This window comes from Anabrus simplex, chromosome 5 (assembly GCF_040414725.1).
Source record: "Anabrus simplex isolate iqAnaSimp1 chromosome 5, ASM4041472v1, whole genome shotgun sequence".
Taxonomy (NCBI): Eukaryota; Metazoa; Arthropoda; class Insecta; order Orthoptera; family Tettigoniidae; genus Anabrus; species Anabrus simplex.
Window position 1 is genome coordinate 321,420,715 of NC_090269.1, and position 19,111 is coordinate 321,439,825.

At 43.9% G+C, this 19,111-nt stretch overlaps 1 protein-coding gene across 4 annotated transcripts in view; it reads left to right on the top strand.

The window, feature by feature from the left end:
- The window catches only part of LOC136874871 (uncharacterized), a 38,728-nt gene extending 22,238 nt beyond the window's left edge, over positions 1 to 16,490 (top strand). For all 4 annotated transcript variants that reach the window (XM_067148566.2, XM_067148564.2, XM_067148565.2 and 1 more), the window contains exon 2: positions 15,376 to 16,490. In XM_067148566.2, the coding sequence (XP_067004667.2) occupies positions 15,383 to 16,231 (849 nt within the window). In that variant the 5' untranslated portion in view covers positions 15,376 to 15,382 and the 3' untranslated portion in view covers positions 16,232 to 16,490. The remainder of the gene's footprint in view (positions 1 to 15,375) is intronic.
- The last annotated feature ends 2,621 nt before the right edge of the window (positions 16,491 to 19,111 follow it).

Here is a 19,111-nt window from a genome sequence, read left to right on the forward strand (position 1 = left end):
ATATGCATTTTCTAGTTTTTATTCTATTGTTAACTACGTTTTACTCTAATGACTGTTATATTTAGAGTTTGTGTATTTTAATGTGTTACTTTAACTTTTAATTTGAATGATATTTAATTTTAAAGGCAGTTCCTTATCCTATTTCAATCGATTTTCATATAATTTTATAACGAAATAAGGTATTGCGGATTATATCCACTCATTATTGGGGGAAAGAGATTCGTTGGAAGCAACTGAAATGTTGATTTGGGGGAAAATAACGAAGATGGGCTGGACTCAATAAAAGACATATCGAGATGTTCTAAAGGAAGTCAGTGAGAAATGGGGGCTGATGAAATGAAATGGCGTATGGCTTTTAGTGCCGAGTGTGTCCGAGGACATGTTCGGCTCGCCAGGTCTTTCGATTTGACCTGCGCGTCGTGATGAGTATGAAATGATGATGAAGACAATACATACACCCAGCCTCCGAGCCAGCAAAATTAATGAGTGTTCGTTAAAATTCCCGACCCTGTCGGGAATCGAACCCGGGACCCCCGTGACCAAAGGCCAATAAGCTAACCATATAGCCATGAAGCCGGATTGGGGACTGATAATGGATATTGAAGGAAGTTAAAACTTGTATGTCATATCTTGAACCATAATGACTTCCTAATAAACGTCTTTGAAGGAAAAATACTAGGAAATAAAGGAAGAGGAAGACCAAAGAAGACATATTTCGAGGATGTGAGAAACTCAATGGGATGTAAAGACGACAAGGAAGTGAAGAGAACAGCAGGATTGAAAGGAGAATGGTTGCAACGACAAGGCTCAGCCATTAGTGAATGATGATGATTATTATTATTTTAAATTAATATTCATTCTTCATTAAATGATTTTTAAATTCTAATCATTCGTAAACTTTGAACTTTTACATTTCGTTTCATCTCATACTAGGAAGCAACAATCGATGCAATAGAAGCATAGGGGCAGCCAACCGCCCAAGAAATGTCGAACAGTGCCATCTGTAGGCAAGCGAATGGTGACAGTGTTCTGAGACACAGAGGACATCATATTCATTGACTGGCTGGAATTTGAGGCCACGATTAACAGTGCACCATATGTGGCAACCCTTAAGCGGTTATGTGGTGCCATTCAAACTAAGCGGCTAGGAAAATGGGCTAAAGGCGTGTTTCTGCAACATGATAATGCCCGGCCCCACACTATCCGAGAGACCACCGCTGCCATTGATCGAATGGGATTCACGGTGCTGCTACACCCACCATACTCTCCCGACTTGAAACCAAGTGATTATCATCTGTTCGGGAATATGAAGAAACCTCTACGTTGTTGCCGTTTTGCAGATTTTGCAGAACTGGACACAGCTGTCAAGGCATGGGTACGCACACTCCGAAAGAATGGTTTCAGGAAGGTCTGGACAGACTGACACATCGATGGCAAATGTGCATACAGTTACAAGGAGATTATATTGAGAAGGTGGATGTAACAACTCATGTGTAATGTACTTCATTTGGGTAGAAAAAATAAAGTGTGAAACAATATAGTACGACCTTCGTATCATCATCATCATCATCAGCAGCAGCAGCAGCAGGGAGCAACTTCCATACTGTCACAGACATAAATGATACTGAGACTTCAGTGGACGCTGCTCTTTTGTTCAGGCATGTGCTAAGAGATGAATACCAACATTACGGTGTATGCAACCTGACTCTATGTTAATATTTTTTATGGCAAATGTATATATGTATGTATGTATGTATGTATGTATGTATTACACCCTACCGGGCTTCGAATGGATGACCCACGCAAGAATGCCTCCACGTAACGGGGTAAACACCCACGGATGAGATTGGATTGAAGAGCGGGTCGAATTGCTTAACGAGCTTCGAACCGCTCCCCTTCCTACTTTCTGTGCCGGCCCGGCAGCCTGAGCACTTGGGGAAGCGGTACGTTCGAAAGAAAACAAAAACAACAATACTTAAGATGGAGCCTTATGTCTATAATATGAAAGTAGGATCTCTGGGTTCAAATGCCTATTGGATACTGCTTAACACTGCTACAAATGACAAGAACCATTTAATAGGGGTACGAATGCAAATTTATTCAAATATGACAATTTAACAAGGTTGATACAGCTCTATACAATGACTCTCCACATATGGGAGGAAAAGAAAATAATAATCATTTTAAAATACGAATCGCCCATGGGCGTCGTCTGCATAACGGTATGATTGAGGTTTTGCGACTTGCTATCGTTCATTTTTTTCTCATTAATTCATACCGTTCATGACATTTGTACATTATTCTGTCGATCACACCGTGAGATGAACTGATGTCCCGATACACAAATATTACTAGCTGTTCTAAGCACGAACATAACCGGGGCCTACGCTACATAATATCATATTAAAAGACACATTTGCATAATGCACAAACAAACACAAATACCCTTTTGCTAAACCCCGGACTCCTCATCTATTACCAAAACCAAACAACGTGCACATAGGTTCTGTTTGAACTCAAAAATATGTGCACATCATTACGAAACATACACAAAACATATGGATATATACACTTCATGCACTCAGGAGAACCATTCCTAGAAAGAAAACAGCATGGTTATCACTGGCTCCGGCCCACAGCGCAAGCTTGGAGCAGCTCGCCCAAGGGCGCCGTCATCATCCGGCGTCGAACTGGCAGACTCCCGACCGAGAGGTACTGTGGGTTTCTGTAGATACCGAGAATAGCTACAATCTCATCTCGCCGGATATCTGGGGGAATCCCTATTCATTTATTAAATACCTTTTAAAGGAAGTTACCGTGATATTATCATTATACAAGTATTCTTAGCTAAGCCATATAACCCAAACAAAAGAACGTGAGCAGACCAGGCTCCAAGCCCTAACACAATGCGAGACGGGACCCTTTTGTCCCGATGGCGAGAGCTAGACCTTCACAAAAAAATAAAGGAGGCCGGTCATTCACTTCGCACGGCCATTCAGATTCTTCTCTCCCTCAAACGTCACCTTCTCGTCTTAGGGACACATCCACGGCCCATTTTATTTGTTTATTCATATTATTGTGGAATTCCCATGAAATACTCTTTTATTCTCTCTCATTATTATCGCTGAGCGCCGGCTATGGGCACAATCATTTCTAACTCATTTCATCGTAAATTACTCGGGCATTCAGCCGTCCCACTATGTCTCATATCGCGTATCTTATTCCCTTGGGCCTAGGGCTCTCATGGCTCCTCGTTCATACCACATAAATACACTTATATTTAAACCTTCTGACCAAAGATTAGGGATGGGCCTCACCCCGGCTATAGATTAAAAGAAAACTCTCCAAACCATTATGGCCAATTAATCAAAATCACGGGAGACTTGCACATGGTCCCTCACACCTATCTAGATCACACAGTATGTACCTCTCCCGGTCGGGATTTTCTTCATTCTTGCTGTACATGCACGGATTATATCTGTAAGCTAGGCATGCATTATCTGACTGACCCATGAGTTTCCCTGGCATATTTGACAACCTCGTGGGACAGTGACTACCAATATTTCGACATGTTTCCCTGCTTGCCAACACTATTTTTCCAACCGCCCCTACGGGAAACTCGAATATTCTCCTAACCTTGTTCCCATATTTGCTAGGACATTCTACATTTTACTAAAAATATAACCCTCACGATAAGCTAATCATTAAGAAAGAAATATGAGTCGTCCGGGAATTTAGCCCCTTGAATTTTACTTCAACATTATAAAAATCAATAAAAATTCCATATAGGACATGCATTAACTTACAACATTTGATATTTACAAAAGAACGCTAATCCTATCCCCGGGTTATGTCATGCTTAGAAATTAAATTTGGACATCACTCATCTGTTTGGTGGCCGTTGTCTCTTCCGCCACGGGAGACCCATGGTGAAGTTCTTAGTACTCCATGACCACTCGGCAGGTGGCGGGCGTGCAGTCCTTCATCCCTGGTCCATCCAAGTCCGACATCCTGGGGAACTCGTCACAGCTGAAATCTTACAGTAATCCAATTGGGTAACACTTTTACACTCGTCACACGTCCTCTATTTCAGAGCTTACACCCGCGTTCACAGTAAGAATCGGGTAGCTCACGAGACTCGAGCCCCTGATTCGAAGTAACACTTTGGGTGACACCTAATTATGAATTTCACTGACTCATTAAACCGGCAGTTTCTCAGCCGAATTCTAATACTTGTTCGAAAATTATGCTCGCGGTTTTTACTAGTTTGACACGCAGCACAGAAACGATTCACCTAGGCTCGTTTGGCCTCCCGTTCACTACACAAAGGCTTTTGTACAAGGGTTTCTGACTGTAACTGGAGCACCGCGGGACGCAGTGTCCGCCTCACGACCCGTGAAAGAACAACTGTCTCTACAATGGCCTGCCCGGCTTATATTATCTTACCCGCCGGAAGCTCGGGGGCGTCAACGTTCACGGTTCATTAAGAACAAGAGCTCCTTTCGTACCAAGAATTGACGATATTTGAATAGTGCATCTTGTAGCCCTCTGTCTCCTCTTTCATTTGAGCCTGGCGTGCTGGACCGACGATCAGCAGTTTTTATGTAATTTGCTTCCCGCCTTTGATTAATTCATAGCGTCCTCTGGGGGGTGGAGCTACCTCCTAAGCGCGATTCTTGGCGTGGGTGACGCCGCTATGTCCACATGTGTTAGCGATATGTTACATCTTGACAGCTGGTGACCTCATTTCTTCCCCTGCATAAGTTATTACATATTTTTAGTCTGGAGAACGCAGAAAATTCCGCTCTATTCAATGGTGTGTCTCACATAATTTTCCTATGTCTGGATTAAAATATCGCCCCGTTTTACGCGACGTTGGCACCCGTGACATGTGCATAAAAAACCGGAAGTTCCTTATGTTCGTTTGGAACTCTGGGAAGCTAGGCTCCACCTCGGGGCGTATCTGACTACTCCAGCATCGCGTCCCCTTTCTATCTCTCTCTGCACGTTGAGAGCGTATTTCCGCGAGGGCTTGGCTGTTCCTTTGTCTTTCCATTGTCTGGCAAGTGCTCTTTTCGCGGGTTCCATTCTGGCATGCCGCCGCTCGATGCCCTTCGCCCATACTGCTACCTATGACGCGACCTTTAGGAGTAATTTTAATGGAGTATAAAGCCCATATCATTCCCATGGAGCTGTACAGGACACTGTACGGTTTCATTCTCCTCCTACTTCATCAAAGAAAAATCACGAACTCGGGATTTTTTTCTTTCCCTTTTAACTGTCTCGGAAAGTAGTCATTGGTGATGGTCGCGTAACTGGTGGACCTTCTCGGTCAACTCTGTGTTCTCCAGTTGTATCTGGTAGCATAGATTAATTAAAGCGTTCCTAAGACTGGTCCTCTCAAAACATTCTGGACAATCTTCACAGGCTGATGCCTCGGACTCGCTCCCTTCTTCCAAAACAATGTGATTCACGGCATCATCTTCTTCATCGGCTTCCATTTCTTCCATTGGATCCGGGTTGTCCTCGTCATCCTCGGCTTCTCCTGGTTCTTCTTCCTCCGGACCTTCTTCAGGGTGTTGTCCTGGTGCGTGGTAAAATTTGGTTATTTGCAGCGTTGTAAGTGGTCTCTGTTCTTCCGTCCATTGACTGTACTTCGTAGGGGTTATTCTCTAGGTTCCAATGTAGGGTTCCGTAAACTATGGTAATAATTCCTCGCTGTCAGACTCTTCTCGGCCTATGCCTGGACATCTTGCTCCGTTGTCTTCACACAAGTTCAGTTTACTCCTCCTGGGCTCCCGCTGATTCCACCTTGGTCTCATCTGATGCATAATTAATAATATATTCGTGCCCCCTTAAAAATATGTGGCAAAAAAAAATATTGCCCACATCTACGGTGAAATTTATTTACATAATATACAGTTTCTCATGCGACCACAATTCGCTATCAATCTTGTAGATCCTCTCTTCGCCCTCCGGGATCGCACTCTGAGACGTGGGGGTCTAATTGGATGCCCCTGCCTCTGCCTTCCTTAGGATGAGGTTCATAACTCTTCCTTTCTTTCTTCTTTCCTGCGCTAACGCTCCCGTAGCTGCACCGGTCCTCCTTCTTCCGAGCTCTATTATTACGTAAGGTACGCTGCACGGGTCGCGATCTCATGGTCCTTCCGTAGCGTCGTTCCTCTCTTCCTGACAGCAATTTTCTCCGTCTAGTGAACCATCCGTACTTGTAGCGGTATCGTCTTTTACGTCGACCTAATACATTCTTCTTCCTTCTTCTGGGCTGCGATACCCAGTTCGATTCTCCAGCTGGTTGAAACTGTTTGTTCTCCATCACCTGTTCACTTAGCTCCGTACGAGAATTAGCGCTCGCACTTACTTCTCCCATTACATTTACATTAGCGACCTTTCCTTCATTATAAGCTAGGGATACGCCTGTCGCCTCTTGTCCATTCACAATGGCCTGGGTACTTGACAATAGCTCGCCCCCTTCTTTCAGCTCTGCTCCCAAATGACCCAATGTCTTCCTTTCTTCTCTGGAGTTCACTACCTACTCCCAGCAGTTTGTGTCCCTCTGTTCCACGGCTACTGCTATGTCCATTAGCGAGTCACACTCCCTGGCTCCATTCTTTGACCTTTCCATCTCGCACTCCCCTTCGACATCTGGGGCCGCATCTCTTTCCACTAAGTCTTCTGGTTTGAGTTCGATATCTGCCTGATGTAGACGTGACTCCATATCTTCTAGTCCTGAGTTCGACTCCCTAGTATCTCCAACTGACGCTCCTATGTCCTCAGCCATTCTCGCTGTTCCTGCTCCTACCAATTCAGTTTCTACTTCTTCTCTCGCCTCCATATGGCTTATCGCGACGTCATCTTTTATCTCCATTATCTCTTCCACTCTTGAGTACACTCCGCCATCCATGTCACTCATCTCCAAGCCTGATGGTCGCCGTATGTCAGTTTCATCCATCTCGGCGTCACATTGGGTCTCGGATGCATTTATTTCGGTATCCCTTTTAGTGGCCACCTTCTCTACTCCGTCGTTCCCATCTGCTTTCACTATATGTTCTGTAGAAACTTTACAAATTCGCCTGACTCCCATTTCTTCGGTCATCTCCTTCCGTAGCTTCTCGACCTCATCGTACATCTGCGTCTGGACCTCCTTGAATTGGGTTGTCGCAATATCCTGCACTCGGGCTATGCTGTTCCTGAGTTCATTTGCCACTTTGTTGAGGGACTCCGTCGTCTGCGTCCTTAGTTCTCGGACTTCCGCTTTTGTATCCTGCACGTCTCTTGCAACATCCTCTACGCGGGTGCTCACCTTCTCCATCTCTTCCTCGCACGCGCTTACCCTGGTGTCCGTCAGGTCGATCTTCTTTGTCACCCGAATCTCCACTTGCTTCATTTGCTGGATGACGTCCTCTAACTTCCCCTCTATCGCCTCGGTCATCTTTGCCTCCAGCCTCGCGGCGTTCTCGTCGCTACGTTCACAACCTAATCTCACATCCTCTGCGAGCTCGTCTAACGAAGCCTTATTCGTAGCCGCCTGAGCCTGGCAAAGCTCTGCCTGCCTGTCAAACTGCGCCTTAAAGTCCGCTGCCTGCTTGCCTAGCTGATTTAATTGTTCCCTTAAAAGTTCCCTGTCTTCCTTTGCCTTTTCTTCGCGTTCTGCCAATAATTGGCGCATCATATCCCTCATGACCTCCATGTCCATATTAAATTCAATCTTGGAGAAAGCGGATCTCCCGTGGGCAGAAAATTGACCACCGGTGATCGACAGAAAACATAGATACATTCAAATATTTAATACAAATTTCAGCGTGACCTAACTTTACTCGAAATTCCAACAAATCAATCCAAACTGGGCCTACAAACGGCTTGTGTCACGCCCCCTACCATATTAATGTCATAATTCATTGTATAGGAAATTTCGTCATATCATTTGACAATAATAATAACAATAATAATACTGATTCTACGTTAGCCCTGTTATCCTGGAATACGTTTTCCGGTCACGCGCGCGCGGCCTACCGTGGGCTCGATTTTACGTATGCCGGAAACATGGCATACCCCAGTCACAAATGAATGTTATCACCTTGAGATTGGTAAGATGACGTTAGCAGACAATTACCCGTCTCAAACTGGCAACATCGCATCCGTTACTGCGCAAAAATTAGAGCTGGGGTTGAGGTACCCTGCTCTATCCGCGGTGTCTAAAGCCCTCTCGAAAAAATATTTATATTTGCCAAATTCCGTTACCTCAGCGCACAATCTTTGGCCGATACCCGTAACTGGCGAAATTTGAAGAATTTTGCCGGCCGTTTTAACCTCACACTGAGAGAACCATAACATTGTCTCCCAACGAACTGACAACTTCATAGTATGTCCCGGGTACCAATTTTAATTTATGAGCGACACTCATGCGGATTTCCACTTAAACTGGACACATGATTTTCCTGTTCTTGTCATTTTCCTATCCTATTTATTATTCACGTCGCTCCCTTTCATGGCTGATCTTGTGTGAGTTATCACGAGTTGTGACTTACGCACACCCGTACGATGACCATGACAGTCCGGCTGAGTATCACACAATCAGAACAACCCTTGCAGTATCCAATTTATAATTATGAATCTTAGCACTTCGGACATGTGCTTAACGTCTCCATCCGTTCGGTTACGTGGCGGGTACTCCATTCCAAATAATTGCCAACCCGTTCGATACCAAATGTAATCAGATTGTGGCACGAACCTGGCAATTTGACTCCATCATAGCACACTATCCTCCCTGTGGGCGGCCTATCTCTTACTCAAAATGCTCCAGCGTAAACTATAAACAATGCCCCACGTTGGGCGCCAAGTATACACCCTACCGGGCTTCGAATGGATGACCCACGCAAGAATGCCTCCACGTAACGGGGTAAACACCCACGGATGAGATTGGATTGAAGAGCGGGTCGAATTGCTTAACGAGCTTCGAACCGCTCCCCTTCCTACTTTCTGTGCCGGCCCGGCAGCCTGAGCACTTGGGGAAGCGGTACGTTCGAAAGAAAACAAAAACAACAATACTTAAGATGGAGCCTTATGTCTATAATATGAAAGTAGGATCTCTGGGTTCAAATGCCTATTGGATACTGCTTAACACTGCTACAAATGACAAGAACCATTTAATAGGGGTACGAATGCAAATTTATTCAAATATGACAATTTAACAAGGTTGATACAGCTCTATACAATGACTCTCCACATATGGGAGGAAAAGAAAATAATAATCATTTTAAAATACGAATCGCCCATGGGCGTCGTCTGCATAACGGTATGATTGAGGTTTTGCGACTTGCTATCGTTCATTTTTTTCTCATTAATTCATACCGTTCATGACATTTGTACATTATTCTGTCGATCACACCGTGAGATGAACTGATGTCCCGATACACAAATATTACTAGCTGTTCTAAGCACGAACATAACCGGGGCCTACGCTACATAATATCATATTAAAAGACACATTTGCATAATGCACAAACAAACACAAATACCCTTTTGCTAAACCCCGGACTCCTCATCTATTACCAAAACCAAACAACGTGCACATAGGTTCTGTTTGAACTCAAAAATATGTGCACATCATTACGAAACATACACAAAACATATGGATATATACACTTCATGCACTCAGGAGAACCATTCCTAGAAAGAAAACAGCATGGTTATCACTGGCTCCGGCCCACAGCGCAAGCTTGGAGCAGCTCGCCCAAGGGCGCCGTCATCATCCGGCGTCGAACTGGCAGACTCCCGACCGAGAGGTACTGTGGGTTTCTGTAGATACCGAGAATAGCTACAATCTCATCTCGCCGGATATCTGGGGGAATCCCTATTCATTTATTAAATACCTTTTAAAGGAAGTTACCGTGATATTATCATTATACAAGTATTCTTAGCTAAGCCATATAACCCAAACAAAAGAACGTGAGCAGACCAGGCTCCAAGCCCTAACACAATGCGAGACGGGACCCTTTTGTCCCGATGGCGAGAGCTAGACCTTCACAAAAAAATAAAGGAGGCCGGTCATTCACTTCGCACGGCCATTCAGATTCTTCTCTCCCTCAAACGTCACCTTCTCGTCTTAGGGACACATCCACGGCCCATTTTATTTGTTTATTCATATTATTGTGGAATTCCCATGAAATACTCTTTTATTCTCTCTCATTATTATCGCTGAGCGCCGGCTATGGGCACAATCATTTCTAACTCATTTCATCGTAAATTACTCGGGCATTCAGCCGTCCCACTATGTCTCATATCGCGTATCTTATTCCCTTGGGCCTAGGGCTCTCATGGCTCCTCGTTCATACCACATAAATACACTTATATTTAAACCTTCTGACCAAAGATTAGGGATGGGCCTCACCCCGGCTATAGATTAAAAGAAAACTCTCCAAACCATTATGGCCAATTAATCAAAATCACGGGAGACTTGCACATGGTCCCTCACACCTATCTAGATCACACAGTATGTACCTCTCCCGGTCGGGATTTTCTTCATTCTTGCTGTACATGCACGGATTATATCTGTAAGCTAGGCATGCATTATCTGACTGACCCATGAGTTTCCCTGGCATATTTGACAACCTCGTGGGACAGTGACTACCAATATTTCGACATGTTTCCCTGCTTGCCAACACTATTTTTCCAACCGCCCCTACGGGAAACTCGAATATTCTCCTAACCTTGTTCCCATATTTGCTAGGACATTCTACATTTTACTAAAAATATAACCCTCACGATAAGCTAATCATTAAGAAAGAAATATGAGTCGTCCGGGAATTTAGCCCCTTGAATTTTACTTCAACATTATAAAAATCAATAAAAATTCCATATAGGACATGCATTAACTTACAACATTTGATATTTACAAAAGAACGCTAATCCTATCCCCGGGTTATGTCATGCTTAGAAATTAAATTTGGACATCACTCATCTGTTTGGTGGCCGTTGTCTCTTCCGCCACGGGAGACCCATGGTGAAGTTCTTAGTACTCCATGACCACTCGGCAGGTGGCGGGCGTGCAGTCCTTCATCCCTGGTCCATCCAAGTCCGACATCCTGGGGAACTCGTCACAGCTGAAATCTTACAGTAATCCAATTGGGTAACACTTTTACACTCGTCACACGTCCTCTATTTCAGAGCTTACACCCGCGTTCACAGTAAGAATCGGGTAGCTCACGAGACTCGAGCCCCTGATTCGAAGTAACACTTTGGGTGACACCTAATTATGAATTTCACTGACTCATTAAACCGGCAGTTTCTCAGCCGAATTCTAATACTTGTTCGAAAATTATGCTCGCGGTTTTTACTAGTTTGACACGCAGCACAGAAACGATTCACCTAGGCTCGTTTGGCCTCCCGTTCACTACACAAAGGCTTTTGTACAAGGGTTTCTGACTGTAACTGGAGCACCGCGGGACGCAGTGTCCGCCTCACGACCCGTGAAAGAACAACTGTCTCTACAATGGCCTGCCCGGCTTATATTATCTTACCCGCCGGAAGCTCGGGGGCGTCAACGTTCACGGTTCATTAAGAACAAGAGCTCCTTTCGTACCAAGAATTGACGATATTTGAATAGTGCATCTTGTAGCCCTCTGTCTCCTCTTTCATTTGAGCCTGGCGTGCTGGACCGACGATCAGCAGTTTTTATGTAATTTGCTTCCCGCCTTTGATTAATTCATAGCGTCCTCTGGGGGGTGGAGCTACCTCCTAAGCGCGATTCTTGGCGTGGGTGACGCCGCTATGTCCACATGTGTTAGCGATATGTTACATCTTGACAGCTGGTGACCTCATTTCTTCCCCTGCATAAGTTATTACATATTTTTAGTCTGGAGAACGCAGAAAATTCCGCTCTATTCAATGGTGTGTCTCACATAATTTTCCTATGTCTGGATTAAAATATCGCCCCGTTTTACGCGACGTTGGCACCCGTGACATGTGCATAAAAAACCGGAAGTTCCTTATGTTCGTTTGGAACTCTGGGAAGCTAGGCTCCACCTCGGGGCGTATCTGACTACTCCAGCATCGCGTCCCCTTTCTATCTCTCTCTGCACGTTGAGAGCGTATTTCCGCGAGGGCTTGGCTGTTCCTTTGTCTTTCCATTGTCTGGCAAGTGCTCTTTTCGCGGGTTCCATTCTGGCATGCCGCCGCTCGATGCCCTTCGCCCATACTGCTACCTATGACGCGACCTTTAGGAGTAATTTTAATGGAGTATAAAGCCCATATCATTCCCATGGAGCTGTACAGGACACTGTACGGTTTCAGTATGTATGTATGTATGTATGTATGTATGTATGTATGTATATTCAGTACTTATCCGATCATCTTGTCCATGTGGACATGAATGTCTAATAAGATCATTACTAGCTTTTATCAAAGTGGTCATGGTTTGAATCCCGGCCAATGCATGCGGGATTTTTGAAATCAAGAGTCACGTCCCTGTCCTTTCATTCTCCACGTTCCACGTAAATCTATAAGCTTGCTTGCATTCTTTTGAAGGTGTCACTGCAATCGTGGCTAGTTGAGTTCCTTTAGTTTATTTGTTCTTTCCAATTAGCTTTTCGTCGCACCGACACAGATACGTCTTACGGTGACAATGGGATAGGAACGGACTAAGAGCGGGAAGGAAGCGACCGTGGCCTTAATTAACAGCCCCAGCATTTGCCTGGTGTGAAAATGGGGAAACTACGGAAAACCTTCCGGCAGTGGGATTCGAACCCACCGAAAGAAAAATTAATGGTACTGTACTGTGCGCTGGATATAAGCTACTGAATAGATTAAATCAAAACATTGTTATTATTTTGTGTCAGGAAGCCCCGTGAGGGGCTCTCAACTAACGAGCGTGATATATGACGGGCGGCTTCTAGCAGAGGCAACCATTGCTTTCACTTCATTGTACCAGTGTCTCCACTATGATCTTTCCTATCTGACGCCTCTTGGGCGGGCAACTCTTGCTCTCTACCGACTCGACTGAGCTCTATGAGATAGGCAGTCTTTCATTCTCATGCCCTTCTTGGCGCTTCCCTCTCTTTTGCCGATACGTTCATTTTTCGAAAGGTAGAAACTCTTTCATTGTATCCTCTAATTAGTTTTAAAGAGCGGGCAATTATTTTTTCATAATAATAATAATAATAATAAATGAATTTTTACAAGTTGTCTTTCGTCGCACCGGCACAGATACGTCTGATGGCAACTATGGGATAGTAAAGGTTTAGGGGTGGGAAGGAAGCGACCGTGGCTTTCATTACGCTCACAGTTGCGCGACACTAACTGCACGTCCAACTCGCTCGGTGACGGTTATATCGTTGTACTTCCCCTTAATTCAATAGTTACCGCCGCCGATATGCATATTCAATAGCAAATATTTGTCTGTACGCTTCCAATTTTTACCTCAAACTGTGTTTTTTCTCGGATTAGGCGAAAAGAAAAAGAAAGTTGGTTCAGTTCAGTTTTTGTCTGTCTGGGTGTGTTTGTTACATCACGGGGAAAGGGATAATCTTGAATTTCTTGAAACTCTGTATCTAAATTTAGGATATCCGGGTTCCCGGGCGAATTAGCCGTGCGGTTAGGGGCACGCAGCTGTGAGCTTGCATCCGGGAGATAGTTGGTTCGAGCCCTACTGTCGGCAGCCTTGAAGATGGTTTTCCGTGGTTTCCCATTTTCACACCAGGCAAATGTTGGGGCTGTACCTTAATTAAGGCCACGGCTGGTTCCTTCCCCATCCTAATCCTACCATATCCCATCGTCGCCGTAAGACCTGTCTGTGTCGGTGCGACGTGAAGCAAATAGTAAAAAAAAAAAAAAAAAATACATACATATAGCCTGCGCAAGGCTATATCTTATTTGATTAATATACAGTAGCGTAGTGATATAAAGGGACGTAAAAATAATATAAAACAGATATTTGTGATCATTACATTTTTCATGACCTTGATGTTAGGCCCCTTTAAACAATAAGCATCATCATCATCAACGTTTCTCATAAACGTCCTAATATCTTCGGAAATATTAGTTCTGGCTGCCAGCCCCGTGTATAGGTGCCTGCCACCTACCCGGAGGCCCCGGGATCAATTGCCGGCCAGGTCATGGGTTTTTACCTGGATCTGAGGACTGGTTCGAGGTCCATTCCACCTACTTGATTACCAGTTGAGGAGTTATTCGACGAGAGATGGCGGCCCCGGTCTAGAAACCCAAGAATAACGGCCGAGGGGATTTTTTTCTGCTGACCACACGACACCTCGTAATCTGCTGGCCTTCGGGCTAAGCAGTGGTTGCTTAGAAGGCCTTGGTGTTTTAGGACTGTAGCACAATGCGTTTTGGTTTTCTATTAGTTCTGTCTAAAAACCGTACATAACAAATTTATAATAACGGAGATATTCACGAATTTACATGTTTATTACCAAGTCCTACAGCGACAACGCAGCTGGCATGAAAACATTCAATAATCCGTCAGCGATGAGTACATCAGCTAGTTTTTTTTTGAAAGTACCATTTGTATTATTGTTAATTAAACTCTCTTTACCTTTACGCTATACTTTATTGAAAGCATTTTCTCCCCAGTAGGACAAATCCTAGAGAGCAGTTTGCGAAACACTGGTCAGGAATGTCCTTCACTTCCCCATCCCCCAGCCTTGCCCAATTATTATTATTATTATTATTAGGCCTATTATTGGCCCGCCTGGTGGCCATTATCGTTAAGGCGCTGAAGTCTAAACGGTCTGACCCCGGGGTTAGCATAATGTTGGCCGGCAGGGTAGAGGAGGTGGTGGTATACAATTTATAATCACTAGATTGCGTGCCAAAAGTCTGGATTAAATTCCAAACCTCTCCGCAGTGCTCATATGGAGTGAGGGCATATGACGCTGTTGATGGTGATTCGTCCGTCGGATGGAGACGTTAAGCCTTGAGCAGACCCCTTGGTGCTATTCGACAGGAGTAGGCTATGTGCCGACACCGGGTTCCACCCTCTCCCTACTATCATATATCACGTCATTCATTTCATCTTATTAACTCCTCTGATGAGGTTGACGTCAGGAAGGGCATCCGGTCATAAAAACCCGCCACGACAGATTCATCTCACCTCATACCCGACCCCGTAGGGAAACGGGACAAGGCCTATTATTATTATTATTATTATTATTATTATTATTATTATTATTATTATTATTATTATTATTATTATTATTATTATTGTTGTTGTTGTTGTTATTATCCAGTTGTTATTGGAAAGTGGGGCTGATTATTAACAATAATCTTCATTTTTTTCTTTCGAAGTCCCGTTGCTAGAGATAAATTGACACTCTTTACATTAACACTGTCTTCTGTTCTCAGGACCAGGATGGGGGACGAAGAGGACTACGGTTTTGTCGCCCGCGACAGTAAAATCCTACAGAAAGCACTAACGAACGAATCGAGTCCACGTCCAACAGTGGCCAGCACTACAGGAAGTGAAGGAGGGGAGGATGTACCACAGGAAGTGACAACTTCCGCTCCACCTGATCGTGTCAGCTCAACTTCATCAACAGAACGTAAAGTTAGTGTTCCAAAACAGAACAGAAAGTCATCAGCAGGAACTGAGAGCTCCCATGCAGCAGTCCCTAGCGTTAAGCGTGCCCCTAAAGTAAAGATGTCCAAGGAGCGAGATGATGCGACGGTGCCTTTGCCTCAGAGCTTTCAAGTGAAATACCTGGGTCAGCGAGACGCGAGTGGGCTATGGGGTATCAAACATACACGCAAGCCTGTGGACCAGCTGGTAACGACAGCCCGCTCTATGCCTGCAGGACAAATACTACCTATTGTTCGTCTCATTGTTTCCAAGGAAGGTGTCAGCGTGTTACCGCTGGGCAAGAGCCAGGAGCCGTTGAGATTCCACCCTATTGATACTATCTCCTACGGAGTACAGGACCTGGTGTACACGCGAGTCTTCTGCATTATAGTGGTGCGTGAGGGTGGCAATACTCACGACAAGCACCCTTTCGAGTGCCACGCCTTCGTCTGCGACAGTCGCGATGCAGCTCGAAGACTAACCTACGCCCTCTCAGCCGCCTTTAAGGAGTTCAGCAAGACGGTGAAAGCTGCAGCCGCCGAGGGCGGAACACAAAGTATAAAGAAGAAGTTCGCCATTGACCTGAGGTCACCGGAAGAGATTGCCGACGACTTACGCGCCCCTGACGACTCGGAAGCCTAACTGTGTGAGTGCTGGACAAATCTTGAAAACTTGGATGTTATAAATACCTTCGCAGTTTATACGGAGTGAAAATAAGTTAAAATAATGCACAAGACCAAATGTTTTCAAGCACTTAGTTAATCATTGCATTAGGAACGAAAAATATAGTTTTCGGCAAAGTGGCCTCTTCCTTTTCTCTTCTTGTCACGGTGCTTTTCAGTGTAGTTTTGTTTTGAAATGTGATTAAATAAAACAGTACGTGAATGTTTTATGGTTAAAACGTTATCGACTTACTACCAAAAGGTATTGAAGAATCATTACACCTGTGTATCATCAGTGCGAATATTGATAGAATGGTAAGTATATTAACGAATATAGTGGAATCTGAGATGTACTTCATAGAAATGTTAGATGTACAGCCATCTCATGTATGGCTTAAGAATTCTAAGAACTTCACAATGTAGGTAAGTAATATGTGGTTCAGTGAATAATTATGTTCTTTATTTATTCCACTTCCATTGTAGAAACTATATTGTTTTGACCTTTTTTCTAGAAGAAGTATGTTTGACCATATATTTTTTGATTGGTACTGGGAACGCGATGTTCGCTAAGTAAGGAAGATGGATCGACAAGCAGTCTCACATGTTTCATAGCAACAAACGAAAGAATACATAAACTCGGTGTATTCACTGATATTACGACGGCCTAGTTCCAATACCACGTATCTGACAATGCTATTCTTATTCATTATTTTGCTTAAGACTGGTCTCGCCTCACAGCCACATATGGATATGCAGTCCATCAGAACAATTTATGTTGTGTTCATTTCCTCTCCTGATGTGTAAAGGAAAATGAACCTTACCGTGCCGTACTGTCCTATGTGTACTTGAGTGCCGTATTTACACATTCGACAGTATGATATACTTTTTTATTTTCTCTTTTCCTTTTCACGGTGCTTTAGCGTGTAGTTTTGTTTTGAAATGTGATTAAATAAAACAGATGGGTCATTTTCCTTTACACATACACATAGGAAAATGAGCAGAACGAAAATTGTTCTGATGGACTGCATATCCACATGTGGCTAGGATGCGTGACCAGTCTTAAGGAAAATAATGGTTATGGACAGCATTGTCAGATACGTTGTATTATAACTAGGCCGTCGATTAACTGATGTAAATGTGAAGTGTTTTTCAAATACACTTTTTACTACGTGGACTGTGGCAGTGGAAAATATATTACTTGTGATGTAAGGACAATTGCTCAGTCTCGAACTCGACAGTATTGTCAGCATCGTCGTCGACTGCTAATTATCCTTTGCATCCCACATGGCAAAACTATTTATGTATTGTTTAACTACTGATACATTTTTGTTTACGTACATTTTTCTTGTCCCAAGGAAATCTTATTTCCACTTCCGGGGGTACGCTTGAGCCCTGATGTTCACTCATCTTATTATTATTAGCTTTACGTCGCTTTAGGTCTTATGGCGACGATGGGGGAGGAAAGGGCTAGGAGCGTGAAAGAAGCGCCCGTGGCCTTAATGTACAGCCCCAGTATTTGCCCGGTGTGAAAATTGGAAGCCACGGAAAACCATCTTCAGGGCGGCCGACAGTGGGGTTAGAACCCACCATCTCCAGAATTCAAGCTCACGGCCACTTGCTCGGTACCAAAATTGAATACCAGGTTAATTCCCGAGGGCAAAGGCGACCGGGCGTAGAGCTAACCACTCTACCCTAATAAGTGCCCCTCCAAGGGCTTTTATGGCCTGTACGGAGATAACTTTGCTTTGCTATGCTCAAGGAAATTTTGTACATGAGGTCTCGTTGTAATAAGAAGTAAGACTTTCTTGTATTCTTTTAACCATTTTATAACAAATTTACGGAGCTGACTCATAAACGTAAGGCAAATTGAACGACATTAATGTTTTTTAAAAATTGGCAAGGCATGCGGTGTACAACTCCGCTAGAACGTAGTAGGTAGTATGATAAATATCAAATTTCTTACGAACTTTTCTGCACTTGGTCTGTTCCCATTCACGCCATTTAATTCTAGGAAGCTCAGCACGTAGATTAATGAATTGATAACAGCAATCTATGTGTAAATTTCTCATTTATTAAAGTTTCCCTATTCGGGGAAGAGATGTTAGTCTTCAGACTTGAAAATAGATTTCACAAGAATTAGTAATAAGAACTCTCGCACAGAGAGTAAAAAAGTAATTTGCCGGGCTGAGTGGCTCAGTCCGGTGGTATTTGAATGTACTCATATACGTCAGCCTCGTGTCGGTAGAGTTACTGGCACGTAAAAAGTCTTCGTGCGGGACTAAATTCCGACACATCGGCGTCTCCGAAAACGGTAAAACTAGTTAGTGGGACGTAAAGGCAATAACATATTATTTACAAAATAGTAATGATGCTGCCTTGTGATGTATAATTATAAAGTAGCCTTTACTTTGCCACGTCGCCAACTCTTAGACGACAAGCACATTAGTGTAAAACACATCGTAGGGGATGAGCTGTCATTAATTATGTAATAATGTTATTGGCTTTACGTCCCACTAACTACTTCTCACGGCTTTCGGAGACGTCGAGGTGCCGGAATTTAGTCCCGTAGGAGTTCTTTTACGTGCCAATAAATCGACCGACACGAGGCTGACGTATTTGAGCACCTTCAAATACCACCTGACTTAGCCAGTATCGAACCTACCAAGCTGGGGTCAGAAGGCAGCCCCTCAAACTTCTGAGCCACTCAGCTCGGCTTATTATTATTATTATTATTATTATTATTATTATTATTATTATTATTATTATTATTATAACTTGGTTTCATCGCAGAGGGGTCAGTGTTTTGGACTTCGGGTCTCGAGGCCGCAGGTTTGATTCCCAACTGGGAATTTAATCGTAG